Below are 14,894 nucleotides of genomic sequence, written 5' to 3'. Positions count from 1 at the left end.
AATGGTGGTGCTGGCTCGAAGGGCTGAATGGCCTCCTCCTGCACCTATTGTCTATTGTCTATTGTTTCCAATGTCGCTTACAAACTTCTACAGATACACCATAGAATTCATACAGTGGATTTGCTTGGTATGTCTCCAAGATTGCAAGAAATTGCAGAGAGTTGTGGAAGTAGCCTAGTCCATCACATACACCATATTCCCCACGATTGATTTCACCTATGCTTCATAGTGTGGGAAAATAACTGCAGATGCAGGTACAAATCGAAGGTATCACAAAATGCTGGAGTAACTCTGAAGGTCAGGCAGCATCTAGGAGAGAGGGAATGGGTGACGTTTCGGGTCGAGACCCTTCTTCAGACTGATCAGTCTGAAGAACGGTCTCGACCCAAAACGTCACCCATTCCCTCTCTCCTAGATGCTGCCTGACCTGCTGAGTTACTCCAGCATTTTGTGTCACCTATGCTCATGCTACCTTGAGAAAGCAGCTAACATAATCAAAGATCTTTCCCAACCCAGTCATTCCTCTTCCCTGCTCCAATCGGGCTGAAGATAGGGAAGTTTGATAGTGCACACTACCAGGGACAGGAATAGCTTCTTCCCCTCTATTATCAGGCTTCCATAAGCTAGGGTACAGACCTGATTCTCCAACGTAACTCATTGCGGTCATTAGACTTTGTCTCTGTAACTGTTATGCTACAATGCAGAGAACTATGTTCTGCAATCTGTACCTTTCCCATCGCTCTATTTTACTTGAGTTTGGATTGATTGCACTCATGTATAGTATAGTATAGTAACGCACTGGTCCCCGACGGGGCTGTGGAGCTAACAAACCGCTCACTACATCGTGCTGATAGAACAAAGGACTCCGGTAAGAGCAAGGGCGGTGGGCTCTGCATCTACATTAACAATGACTGGTGCACCAACCACACTGCAATAGAGAGCTACTGCTCCCCAGACCTGGAGTACTTACTGCTCAAATGTAGGCCGTTCTATCTGCCGCGGGAGTTTACGGTGGTCATCATCATGGCCGTATACATTCCCCCACAGGCTAATGCTAACCTAGCATTAGCACAGCTGCACTCGGCCATCAGTAAGCAGCAGGATGCCCACCCCAACGGTGCCTTCATTGTTGCAGGGGACTTCAATCAGGTCGACCTACGAGCCTCGCTCCACAAATTCCATCAGCATGTGCAGTGCCCTACCAGGGGCTCAAACACACTGGACAAGGTGTACACCAATGTAAAGGACGCCTACAGAGCTCTCCCCTGCCCACCCCTGGGACAATCCGATCACCTCTCACTGTTTCTACTGCCCGCATACAAACCCCTCATCCGCAAGACCAAACCCACAATAAAGACGGTCAAAATATGGCCCGAGAATGCCACCCTACAACTCCAGGACTGCTTTGATCGCACCGACTGGGACCTGTTTGCACAACAGGCCACCTACGGTTCAGAGATAGAGGTAGACTTGGAGGAATACGCATCCACTGTGCTCTCCTACATCAACTGCTGTGTGGAAAATGTCACGGAGGACAAGGTGATAAAGATGTTCCCAAACCGGAAACCCTGGATGAACAAGGAGGTACAGAACCTGCTGAGGGCACGCAACAATGCCTTTAAATCTGGTGACACTTCAGCATACAGTGTTGCCAGATCACACCTGAGCAAAGGTATTAAAAGGGCCAAAGACACCCATAGGCAACGGGTGGAAGACCACTTCAACACCACGGACACCAGAAGCATGTGGCAGGGTGTCAGGGACATCACTGGCTACAAGAGCAGCCCTGCCTGCCCCCACAGCGATATGGCATTGACCAACGAGCTTAACACCTTCTTTGCCCGCTTTGAAACTGGCAAAACCACCTTGAGTGAAAGAACCCCAGCCGAGGCGGTGGGACAGGTCTTGCAACTGAGCACACAGGAGGTACAACGCGCTCTGCAAAGGGTCAACCCACGCAAGGCTGCAGGACCGGATGGTGTTCAAGGAAGGGTACTGAAGGACTGTGCTGAACAGCTGGCTGAGGTATTCACCAAGATCTTTAACCTGTCATTATCTCTGGCTACGGTCCCCAAGTGCCTGAAGTCGGCTATCATAGTTCCGGTGCCGAAAAAAGCAAAGATCTCCAACCTGAACGACTACCGCCCGGTTGCCCTAACGCCGATTGTCATGAAGTGCTTTGAGAGGCTAGTCCTCTCACACATCAAATCCAGCATCCCTGACTCACTGGACCCACATCAATTTGCATACAGGGCAAATAGATCTACAGAGGACGCCATCTCTCTGGCTCTTCACACTGTCCTGACTCACCTAGAGAGACAGGGCACGTACGTGAGGATGCTATTCATAGACTATAGCTCCGCCTTCAACACGGTCATCCCCACCAAGCTCATCACCAAACTCCACCAGCTAGGCCTTAGCTCGTCATTATGTGACTGGATCCTGGACTTCCTGCTGGAACGACCGCAGGCAGTGAGAATGGGCCCGCACCTGTCCTCCACTATCACCCTGAGTACCGGCACACCACAGGGCTGTGTTCTGAGCCCCATGCTCTACTCCCTCTTCACACACGACTGTGTTCCTGCATTCGACACCAACACCATTGTCAAGTTTGCAGATGACACAACGGTGATCGGGCTGATCACCAACGGGGATGAAACAAACTATAGAGCGGAGGTGCAGAACCTGGCGGACTGGTGCTCGGATAACAACCTGTCCCTAAATACCACCAAGACCAAGGAGCTGATCATCAACTTCCGTAGGTCACATAACGGGGAATATGCCCCGATCTCTATCAATGGGGTCAGTGTGGAGAGAGTGTCCAGCTTCAAGTTTCTGGGCACTCACATTTCGGAGGACCTAACATGGTCCAATAACACTGCTGCGCTGGTCAAGAAGGCACAACAAAGACTGTTCTACTTAAGAACACTGAAAAAGTCTGGTCTACCCCAACAGCTGCTGAAGACCTTCTACCGCTGCACCATAGAGAGCATCCTAACGCATGGAATCCCTGTGTGGTACCTCAGCTGCACGGAGGCAGAAAGGAAAGCTCTACAGCGGGTAGTCCATAGAGCTCAGAGGGCCATCGGAACACAGCTACCAGACTTGGAGGGCATCTACAACACACGATGCCTCAGAAAAGCCACCAGCATCCACAAAGACTCTTCACACCCCTGCAACAGTCTGTTCGAACTCCCTCCATCGGGCAGACGATACAAGGCCTTCTATGCCCGCACCTCCAGACTCAGGAACAGCTTCATCCCCAGGGCCATAGCTGCTATGAACCGGTCCTGCTGAGCCGGATGGCCACAACGCATAGATCAACTTGCACTTTACCCTGTCCAAAACTGTTACAACTGTTCGTTTCGTTGGGTTGCTGCTGTCTAAATTACCTAAATTAGTGCATCGTATGGGAGGCGCATTCCCAATCTCGTTGTACCCCTGGGTACAATGACAATAAAGATATATTGTATTGTATTGTATTGTATTGTATTGTATTTAATTTGACTGGACATCTTGCGAAACAAAGCTTTATACTTGGTACATGTGACAATAATCGACCCAAACCTAAAACCTAACTTCATTACAATTCAATGAGGACCAAAAAATGTTAGTTCAGTTCAAAAAACAAATTAATTTTTGTAAACCCATTTTTGCATTTCATCATTTTTGTACACTTATGAATAGAAGTACATGTTTGTGCATATAGAGTGATCATAATAAGATTATAGCTGATCTAACGCTGGCTCAAAACCACTTTCCCACTCTCTTCTCATTTCTATTAATTCCCTTGCACTTAAAATATCTGTTATTCTTTAACATATGCATTCAGAGTCTCATCATCATTACCTCTCTCGAATAGAGAACTCCAAAGATTCATGGTGACTGATTGAAGATGGTACTCATCTATTGTAAATGGGCTATCCATTATTCTGAAGCTGTGCCCCTTATTCTCGATAGGTCCAGGATGTGAAATATCATTTTTGCATCCAATCTATCCATCCCAAGGCTGAATTCTGTTTCACCTCCTATTCTGAACTCCAATGAGCTTGAATGCTGGAGTAACTCAGCAGGTCAGGCAGCATCTCGGGACAGAAGGTATGGGTGATGTTTTGGGTCGAGACCCTTCTTCAGACTGGTGAGCTAGTCATGACTTCCAAGAGCCTCTTGTGGCAGGAATCAACCTAGTGAACCTTCTTGGAAATAGCCTAATAAGGAGCCAGCGCTGCCGTCGCAGCTGCGGCTTGCCTGCAGTCCGTCTGTCTTTTGTGTTTTTTGTTGTTTTTGTCCCAATTGTAGTGTTAATATGATGTAGTGTTGTATGTTATGTTTTGGGGGGGGGGGGGGTGGGAGGGAACGGGAACTGTAACTGTAACATTCTCTCTCCAGAACGGAGACGCGACCTTTGTTTCTGTGTCGTGTCTCCGTTCCCGTTGCGGCCTACCAGCGGCCATGCACCTGGGACCACCTGGGTCTCTGGTTCGCAGAGCCCGCGGTCCGGACTCACCACCTGCGGCGCTGGCTGCCTGCGAATGCTGCGGGAACGGCTGCGACTCGTCTCCGGAGGCTCCGGCGCGGGCCGCGTGGACGTCGGAAGCCCGCAGGCCCCTGGATGGGGGCCGACATCGGGAGCTCCGGCAGCGGCAGCGACAACGTGTTCGCCCGCCCCGAATCGCGGGGCTTGGGTCGGCCCGCCGCGGACCTTTCACCGTCCGGCGCGTCCTGAAATAGGCCGTGGACCTTTCACCGCCCAGCGGGGGTTTCAATATCGGGAGCCCCGACCGCCCCGACGTGGCAACTCCAACAGCCTGACCGCGGGACAAGACGGCAGGGGAAGAGAAAAGACATTGTGGCCTTCCATCACAGTGAGGAGGGAATGGAGGAGACTCACTGTGATGGATGTTTCTTTTTGTTTGGTGTTAGTTGTGATTGTATGTGTTATTGCATTTTTATTGATTAATCTTATTGGTCTTATTGTTTAACTGCGGGTAATGTTTCATTTTACTACACATTTATGTGTATGTGACAAATAAACCACTATTGACTATTGATATTGAATTTATTTTGGACTGACCTCAATGTCAGTTTGTCCTTTCGGAGGTGAATCAAGAGAGTAATGCAGATGTGACCTTAGCAGTACCTTAGTGAAATAGTTACAATGCTTACCTATTTCTAAACTCCAACCCACTTGCCAAAGTTACTTTGCTAATCATTCGCTGCATTTCCTTGCTACCGTTTTACGATTCATGTACAAGAGCACCTAGATTCTCTGACCTTTACCTGTCTTGACTTTAGTTTCCTATTGCCGAAGAGCTGCACAACCTCACATCTTCCTACATTAAACTCCATTGGCCATGTTTTTATCCACTCACCTAACCTATCTATACACAACTGTAGAGTCCAAATACATTAATTGCAATACGCCCTCATGCCTATTTTCGTGTCATCAGCAAATTTGGGTAGCTTACACCCAGTTCCCTTTCGTAGGGTTAGAATAGGGGTATTTGCTGATGATTGCACAATGTTCACCAATTGTGTCTCCTCAGATAATGAAGCAATTAACAACCAAATGCAGCAAGACCTTGTCAAAATCCAGGCCTAGGCCGATTGGTGGCAAGTAACATTCTTGCCACATAGTGACATTCAATGGCATTACTATAACTGAGTTACCCACTGTCAATTTTCTTGGGGTCACCATTAACCAGAAACTCTACTAGAGTAATCATGCTCACAATGTGGCCATGAGAGCAGGTCAGAGGCGAGGAACCCTGTGGCAAATAACACACCTCCTAACTCACCAAAGCCTGTCCACCATCCACAAGACTCGAGTGAAGAATATCATGGAATACTCTCCACTTGCCTGGTTGAGTGCAGCTTGAGCAACACTCAAGAAGCTTGACACCATACAAGGACATAGCAGCCCACTTGGACTCGGGCCACAATAATTCACTCGCTCCACTACCGACGCACATCAGGCAGCAAGCTTGCACCACCCACACAACGCACTGCAACAGCTCACCAAGATGCCTTAGACTGAATCTTCCAAACTCCACCTCTACCAGCTGGAACAACAATGGCAGTAAAAACATGGGACCACCAACACATGGAAGTTGCCCTCCAAGTCACACACCATCCTGACTTGAAAATATATTGCCGTTCCTGGATCAATTCCCAGTAACTCCCTACCAGTGGGTATAGCTGCATCTGAAAGGCTGCAGTGGTAAAAGAGGTCGCTCAGCACCATCTTCAAGTGCAGTTAGGGATGGGCAATTACATGCCGGCTCAGTTGTGAAGCCCATATCACGTCAATGAAGAAATAAATAAATTAACAATCCCCAGGTCATTAATATAAACAGTGAATAATTGAAGGCCAAGAACTGATTCCAGTTATATCTGTACAGTTTGAAGCAGACGTGTTAATTCTGACGCTCTGCCATCTGTGTGATAACCAATCTTCAGCTCAATCTAACTTGCTTCCCCTAATACCATGCTAATATGTGCAAAGCCCTTTCGGGGGCATCTTGTCAAATATCTTTGAAAATCCAAATACATTGCCTCTCCAGATTCTCTCCTATAGACTCTGAATATTGTAAAGTTGCACCAAAACTTGGTATTTTTATATTCTACAGTCCTTTCAATGTAGGCCAGTGTTTAATTAGCCTTCCTAATTACATGTTGTGAATGTATGCTAACTTTGTTTTTAGATTTTAGAGATACAGCGCGGAAACAGGCCCTTCGGCCCACCGAGTCCGCGCCGCCCAGCAATCCCCGTACATTAACACTATCCTACACACACTAGGGACAATTTTTACATTTACCCAGTCAATTAACCTACATACCTGTACATCTTTGGAGTGTGGGAGGAAACCGAAGATCTCGGAGAAAACCCACGCAGGTCACGGGGAGAATGTACAAACTCCATACAGATGGCGCCCGTAGTCAGGATCGAACCTGAGTCTCCGGCGCTGCGTTCGCTGTAAGGCAGCAACTCTACCGCTGCGCCACAGTGCCGCCCTTTGTTATGTTTTATAACTTTGTTATGTTTGCATGTTTCATTTACTGGAATAACTTTTTCACCCAGAGAGTTCTAAATCTGTGGAATTCTTTGCCTCAGAAGGCAGTGGAGGCCAATTCTCTGGATGCTTTCAAGAGAGACTTAGATAGAGCTCTTAATGATAGCGGAGTCAGGGGATATGGGGAGAGGGCAGGAACAGGGTACTGACCAGCCATGATCACATTGAATGGCTGATGATCAGCCATGATCACACTGAATGGTTCAAAGGACCAAATGACCTACTCCTGCACCTATTGTCTATTGTCTCTCTAAGCTCAATTTACTGCAACATTTTCTATTTAAATGACATTGATTTCTTCGTTCCTCTTGTTAAAATAGATAATGTCACATTTTTCCACATTGCACTCCATCTGACAACTTTGCCCACTCACAAAACCTGTCTGTATTCCTTTACAGTCTGTTTTTTCCTCAAAACTAGCCAACCCACCATTACACAGAGGGTGGAGGGTGCCTGGAAAATATTGCTGGGGGTGGAGGTGGTGTCAGATACATATATTGTCATTAGAGAGACTTTTGGATGGGCACATAGATATCCACATAATGGAGGGATATGTGCAGGCAGATAACAGTTGATCTTGGCATCATCTTTGGCAGGCATTCTGGTTTCAGGTTTCCACACAGCAGAAGGTGTCTGTAGTTGTGCAGAAGCTGCCAAACCCATCCTGCTGGTCTCGCAAACACTTGTTTGTACGCAAGAGCTGTACATAAATAGAGCCTGCGAAGACCTATTTTGTTAGATCTAATATTTGAATCATTTAAAGGCTGTTGTTCTCAGTAAAACAAAAGGCTTTTGGCACGGGGCTTGGACGCGACTGTTAAGTGGGATTTACAATTTCTGATTCTGCACTGTGATGGGAATATAGCAGATCACTGAGGGCAAACCAGGCCATTTCCAAACTCAGTGTCTGTTTGACCTTTCTTTGATCTGACCACACATGAGCACTTTCATCCACCTCCACAACATCGACCAATTTTGACCTTGTCACAATCTTAATTTCACCTGCCTAAGCCTGGATATTCCACAGCAAGACCTGGATAGTGACGTAGGCTGTTCCACAAAGGGGAGACTGAAGGGACCAAACAGTGGAGTAAGGATAATTTCTCAAGTAGCCAAAGAATGCACAAATTCTAGCAGTGATTCCAGTGGAGATTCCAAATGTCATGCTTGGAAATCAATAATTATAACATAGATGAAGGTATTTATTCACAAAATGCTGGAGTAACTCAGCAGGTCAGGCAGCATCTCAGGAGAGAAGGAATGGGTGATGTTTCGGGTCGAGACCCTTCTTCAGACATCAGTCTGAAGAAGGGTCTCGAGTCGAAACGTCATCCATTCCTTCTCTCCTGAGATGCTGCCTGACCTGATGAGTTACTCCAGCATTTTGTGAATAAATACCTTCGATTTGTACCAGCATCTGCAGTTATTTTCTTATTATAACATAGACCATCATTATGTCATGGCTTCAGACTTGGCATGAAATAACTATTTCTTAATGTCAGAGACACAAGGAACTGCTGATGCAGGAATCTTGATATTAACTGCCATTGACTATGTTCCATGTAGCTGAAGAAATAATCTGTAAATGAACATTGGATTGAATTGTCCACATGGTTCCTGTGGTGGACAACAGGCAATGCCAAATGTACCTTTTGCAATTTTTCCTATGCTTCCGAGGTTGAGAATAGGAATGTCCTCACATTATTTGCCTTACTTCTCAAATGATTTCAGTGCACTTCTTTCTTAACAGGACTTCTTATCCTGATTTTACACACTTGCATCCCAAGTCTTCAGATGAATTCATGGCATCCTTCACTTTTCTTCAATAAGGTGCCCTTCCAAAACAGTCACTGTGTGTAAGAGGGCTGCATGCAGCACAACTTTAGTGCCACTTTGTTGCTCTATTTACCGGTCTAAATAATTAGACTCTTCATTCACGCAATAGCATAAGGTGAGAATCTTTATCCACTAAATGTCATTTTCAGACCCCACCACAAAAGGATAAACCAGATTATCTGCAAAAATAATACTGTACTTGACATCGATGAGCTTCGGACCCAAGGTTTCCTCCTGCTCCATAATATTGTCCAACTATAACCTTGCCTTAGGCATGAATGAGGATTGTAGCAGATGACCCGTGTAACCTCCCAGGAAGTCGTAATGTGTAGAGCTTATTAAATGTCTTAAAAAACGAAGCTTAACAGCATTACCCATGATAATGGCGTCATATTTTGCTTTATTCACAACATCAGGCATTGCGCCAGGTGATAACATTAACGCCAGCCAAAATATGTTTAGTGCTGTTGGTCTATGATCAAGAATTGGAATTGGTCTACTCAGTGTCGTTCCACGAACAACACTTACAACAGGCATATGAATTTTATCTCATCAGACCAGACAGCTTCTGAAGCACAGATGAAATGCCAGCTCTACAGTGCTATACCGCAGAATCGATTTTCCTTTAGCTTTTCATTCTGCATTAATAATAATTTCATTTCAAATATTCTTAACACCATAATAAACTATTCATAGCATTAGGAATATGATTGAGGACAGTATCAAATTTTGGCAACTAACACACTCATTTAAAAAAAATATTACCATTGTTCAACAGTATAAATAGAACGTTTTTAGTAATAGTTGAAAAATGATTTTATTTTGTCCTCTGTGTGGTAGATATTTTATTCTGTGCAATAGCTTCAATAATGTGATTTATTGAGTCGAAAATAAATTCCTTTGAGGTCCAAATAAATAGGTTAAATGATAAAATGGTTCCAACGGTTCATGAATTATGACCAACAAACACAATAACCGTGACAAAATTCATCTCTGAAAGGAATTTAGACATCTAATTTTATTCAAATAATTTGTATTATTTGAAAATATGATATGAAATGGAAATGATATAAATACTGCTCAGTAAACACATTTCACAAGTCCTTGACTGGATGTTTCAGTTTGGTCGAATCTTTGGTATGATTTTGACTGTCAATGAGGACCAAGGGAATCTTCTGATGGTTTTCAATAATATCGGCAATACTGGAAAACCGCTAATTGAATGGAAACAAACATTGTTAGCCCATTATTATACTTGTTATGTGGATCTATGACATAAATAATCAACATTTCAGCATGCAAAATGCCCCAAAGGTTCTACATGACATGTTTTCCTTTGTAAAAATAAAACGTAGTGAGCTGAAATTAGAAGGGAATAACAACGACAATTTTAATAATATTCTTCAGAAGGGAAGGAGTTTGGGAGCCTAAGGAACTAGGGATTCCAAGAATGGAAGCCAATACGGGAGTATACCATTGGGTCATCAAATATATCCCTTTCATTTCTCAAATCTCACAATATAACACATGGCTCAATTCTGTACGAAATTAGGAGTTTAAGTTCCAATATCCAGCATGAAATATATTTGTTACAATCAATAAGGGAGTTCTTTCTGTTTAAAATATATTTCCCCTTTATCAATGAGTTAAAAAGCAGGCCACAAGATATTAAGGTAGTTGACCAAAGTCTTGATCAGTTGTATCCAAAGGATGCTCGAGCAAGGAAATGGGGGCTGAATGCCAAGATGTCTAGGAAGGGATTTATGGAGCTGTGGGACTTGGCAGCAGAACACCTAGATGCCGTTAATGGAATGATTAAATTTGTGGATGTTCAGGAAGCCAGAGTTAAACATAGAAACATGGAAAATAGGTGCAGGAGGAGGCCATTTGGCCCTTCAAGTCAGCACCACCATTCATTGTGATCATGGCTGATCGTCCACAATCAGTAACCTGTGCCTGCATTCTCCCCATATCCCTTGATTCTGCTAGCCCCTAGAGCTCTAACTCCCTTTTAAATTCACTACCTACACTGCCGTCTGTGGCAGAGAATTCCACAAATTCACAACTCTCTGGGTGAAAAAGTTTCTTCTCACCTCAGTTTTAAATGGCCTCCCCTTTATTCTTGGACTGTGGCCCCTGGTTCTGGACTCCCCCAACATTGGGAACATTTTTCCTGCATCTAGCTTGTCCAGTCCTTTTATAATTTTATACGTTAGAAGGACATTGATGTCCCAGTGTTTTTTTATAGAATCAGACATATAGTAAGTATTAAGAGGCTTTTAAAGTAAGAATGTGAATTATAAGACTGAAGCAATGCTTAGCCGGATACTAATGTAGGATCTGAAGCACAAAGTTAAACATGAACACCGATTGATGCAGCTTTAAGAAATGGAGTGGATTTCAGGATTAACTTTAGTTTATGAAGGGAACAGCACGAATAGCCAGCTTGGAATACTTTGTCAGACTGCGTTTGAGAGATGTGGATAATGGTTTCTGCACCAGACCGGCTGTCATTGCAGCAGAGTCTAGTGATGGAGCTGGAAACACCAGGGTGTGGGAATGCCCAGGGCTCAGCATGAGGTTGTGAACTATGAGGTTTGCAGTCAGACAGTTGTCAGGAGGGAATGTCGATAAACAGGAAATAGATGTGTGTTATTATTGAAGTGGCCTTCATCATCTTGGTACTAAATTGGAGGACGTTTCTACTCTTTCAATGCTAGCTTAGAGGACTCAGGGGAGAAGAGAGAGTGACCGGGATGAGACTGGTCCTTAATTATGCTGGCAGCCTTGCCAAGAAGCGTGAAGTGTAGATGGAGTCAATGGAATGGAGGCTGGTTAGTGTGATGTACGTCACAATTCTCTGCAATTTCTTGCGGTCTTGGATAGAGCTGTTCCCAAACTAGGCTGTGATGCATCCCGATAAAATGCTGTCTACAGTGCACCTGTAGAGTCGGTGAAGTTTGTTGGGGACAAACTGAAATTCCTAAGCCTACTAAGGAAGTAGAGACTATATTCTAATCTCTGGTATTTTTCTGCTGCACTTGTTTATGGCTTGATTGTACTGATGCATAGTGTGTCTGGATAGCACACAAACAATGTTTTTTATTATAAGGGAGAAGGTGATTTATAATCCATAGTTAATACTGAACTGCAGAGAAGTAGTGTACTGCCTAAAAAGACATATGACGATCTGCTGCTAATCCCATCCTATTTGAATTTTACCCTGCGGTTTTCACTTGAGTCACTTTAACAACAGGAGATAATATCCTAAAATAGAAAATTGTGAATAAATATGACACGCACACGAAAATACTGCCTAGAAAATGCAAGGCAGTTTTTTAACCAAGTCACATTAAATTTCTGATGTGGTTATTGATTTGAAACTGATCTTTGCTACATGTAAAATAATTAAGAACACACTAATTATCCTTGGGCGTTGAGATGCATGAAGGAAAAATTACTTACCTCTTCACCAGTCTTTACTTTCCCCAATGCATACTCTTGCGTTATTTCAATGTAGCGCACTGGGATATTGTAGACCTTGTTTTTATATAATACTACTAATGTATAAGGGTGCCATATGTCCTGTCCAGAGCTTTTTCTTATAAGATATGATCCATCCTATTTGTACAAAAAGTGCGTTTAGCTACAAAAACAAATTGAAGTCACATGCAAAAACGCTAAGAGAAATTAACTCTTGTACCTTATTGAATTTCTGCAATGCCTCCTCTGCCATTTTTCGGTCACACTGATTAGTAAACCAGGGTTTTCCATGCACACTGGGATCCTTGAAGTCAATAAAAAGTGGATGAATACCAAATGTTTCTAATATTGTTCAATGACGTCAAAGAATTGCAGATAATTTTCCTAACCATTTTCAGCTTAACTATCACATGCAGTAAAATGAATACTTAATATGATGTCTTCTCTGTGTACAACTGATTTTACTTAAAAAAATGCCAAGACATTTTGCAGAAAGTACATATGCAAGCATTCCAAATAGGGGCAGGATTCAATCCTCATTGAATGGAAATGAGGACATGACACATTCTGTCAGTGGTGGTGTAAAAGGCCTAGAGCGTGTATACATGGCGTCTTGGATGTTAAGGAGGACTGTACTGTCTGATCTGGTTGACGTGTAAACATTTGTATCAACATAGCACAAAAAGTAAGGAAATTCGTGTTTGGTAGATTATTTCTTTGTTGTAACAATGCTTCTTGGCAATAAATCTTATACCGTTGGAAAGCCTGTTTATTTCCCTTTTAAATGGTGCCACATTTGTAAGGAACATGCATTTGTGGGATGAGCAGCAGAGCTGAGTATATGGGTTGCGCCCATGAAAAATTTGCCAAATCTTCTCTGCCAATGCCAAACAGCTTATTCTGCTGTTGCTATTGACTCTTGTTTTGAGCTTCTGGTACCCCCAGGTGCTGACAAGAATGGGATGCCATCCCACAACAGTGTGTGACCAGGCTGGTGACCAGCATGAGGAGGAGGTGCCAGGCTGTTATGGCTGTGTATGGTTCTTCCACACGCTACTGTGGCTCCTGTTTATTAAATGAATAAATTGTTAAATTGCCAATATGTCTTGTTTCTTCAGACTTCAATCATCCAATCCACCAAACAACACCGAACAAGAGTCAATGGCAGAATAAGCTGTTTGGCATTGGCAGAGATTTGGCAAATTTTTCATGGGCGCAACCCATATACTCAGCTCTGCTACTCATCCCACAAATGCATGTTCCTTACAAATGTGGCACCATTTAAAAGGGAAATAAACAGGCTTTCCAACGGTATAAGATTTATTGCCAAGAAGCATTGTTACAACAAAGAAATAATCTACCAAACACAAATTTCCTTACTTTTTGTGCTATGTTTAGATATATATTTTTTTTGGGGGGGGTTTTGCTGCTGTCTTTTTTTTCTTTGTTGTAGTTTTGTTCTACGTTTTGTTGTATTGTATTGTTGTTCTTAATGTGCTATTTTGTACACCTGCTAAATAACTTACAGGTGCAATTATTTTGTAAATAATGTACTGGAAAAAAATAAAATAAAAAAAATAACAGGGGCAAGAGTAAGTCACTGAGGTTCTCATGCTTGGCCTGTTATTAACAAGGCCAAGGCTAATTGTAGTGTAATATCCACTGTGCACACCTATCTACCCATGGTAACCTTTCATTCCCGAAATTATTAAGTATCTATCTCTGCCCTAAATAACAGTTCACCGACTTTGCTTCCATCTTCCATTTAGGCTGAGAATTCCAAAGGTTCGTGATCCTCTGAGTGAAAACAAAGTATCATCTTCATCTTAATTTGGTGAATCTTTTTTTTTTTTAAAGTGACCCTCAGTTCTAGGTTCTTCCACAAGAATCATCCTCCCCACATTCACCAGAAAACACCACTCAAGTCATGCTCACTTTTCTAATCTCCAGTGATACAAGTTGGCTTGTTGAACCTTTTCATAACCTCCACACTTCAGCATTTATCTCTCAGAGAAATAGATCATATCATTATGTTAGGTTTCTAAATTACTCACTGAACATCATGGGTGGGGAGAGAATGGGGAGGGGGGGGGAGGGGGCAGGGGGATTGCTTTCCTAGAAAACTGTCTGTATCACCATTTTCCATAACACAAAGCTACATCAACTGCATATGCATCAAGAAACACAAGTTGAAAATGTTATATTTACCCCACCACCTCCACATAAATTTGACTAGAGCTAATTCTATTCCTTATTTCAAGTATTTTGGTGATTTGTGAACTCTGCAAGGATGAATTTCTGTTACCTGATCGGCTGTAAAGGTGAGGCTACCTGTACTGAATATAAGCCAGCATCTGCAGTTCCATCTTACACACCTTCTTTACCACCTTATCTACTTGTGCTGCCACCTTCAGTGAGCTATGAACTGAACTCCAAATTCCCTCTGCATATTAATGCTATTAAGAGTCTTGCCATTAAATGTGTACTTTTCCCTTACAAACT

The 14,894-nt window shown here is 43.4% G+C and overlaps 1 protein-coding gene across 5 annotated transcripts in view; it reads right to left on the bottom strand.

The window, feature by feature from the left end:
• Window positions 1–9,288: 9,288 nt before the first annotated feature.
• blnk (B cell linker) overlaps window positions 9,289–14,894 on the bottom strand; it is a 220,857-nt gene continuing 215,251 nt past the window's right edge. For all 5 annotated transcript variants that reach the window (XM_078412878.1, XM_078412882.1, XM_078412880.1 and 2 more), the window contains 3 exons: window positions 12,613–12,696; window positions 12,375–12,530; window positions 9,289–10,123 (listed from right to left, as the gene is read on the bottom strand). In XM_078412878.1, the coding sequence (XP_078269004.1) occupies window positions 10,004–10,123; window positions 12,375–12,530; window positions 12,613–12,696 (360 nt within the window). In that variant the 3' untranslated portion in view covers window positions 9,289–10,003. The remainder of the gene's footprint in view (window positions 10,124–12,374; window positions 12,531–12,612; window positions 12,697–14,894) is intronic.

The sequence above is a fragment of the Rhinoraja longicauda genome, chromosome 16 (assembly GCF_053455715.1).
Source record: "Rhinoraja longicauda isolate Sanriku21f chromosome 16, sRhiLon1.1, whole genome shotgun sequence".
NCBI lineage: Eukaryota > Metazoa > Chordata > Chondrichthyes > Rajiformes > Arhynchobatidae > Rhinoraja > Rhinoraja longicauda.
The sequence above is the reverse complement of the archived record's forward strand: the minus strand, read 5'-3'. Positions and strand labels throughout refer to the sequence as shown.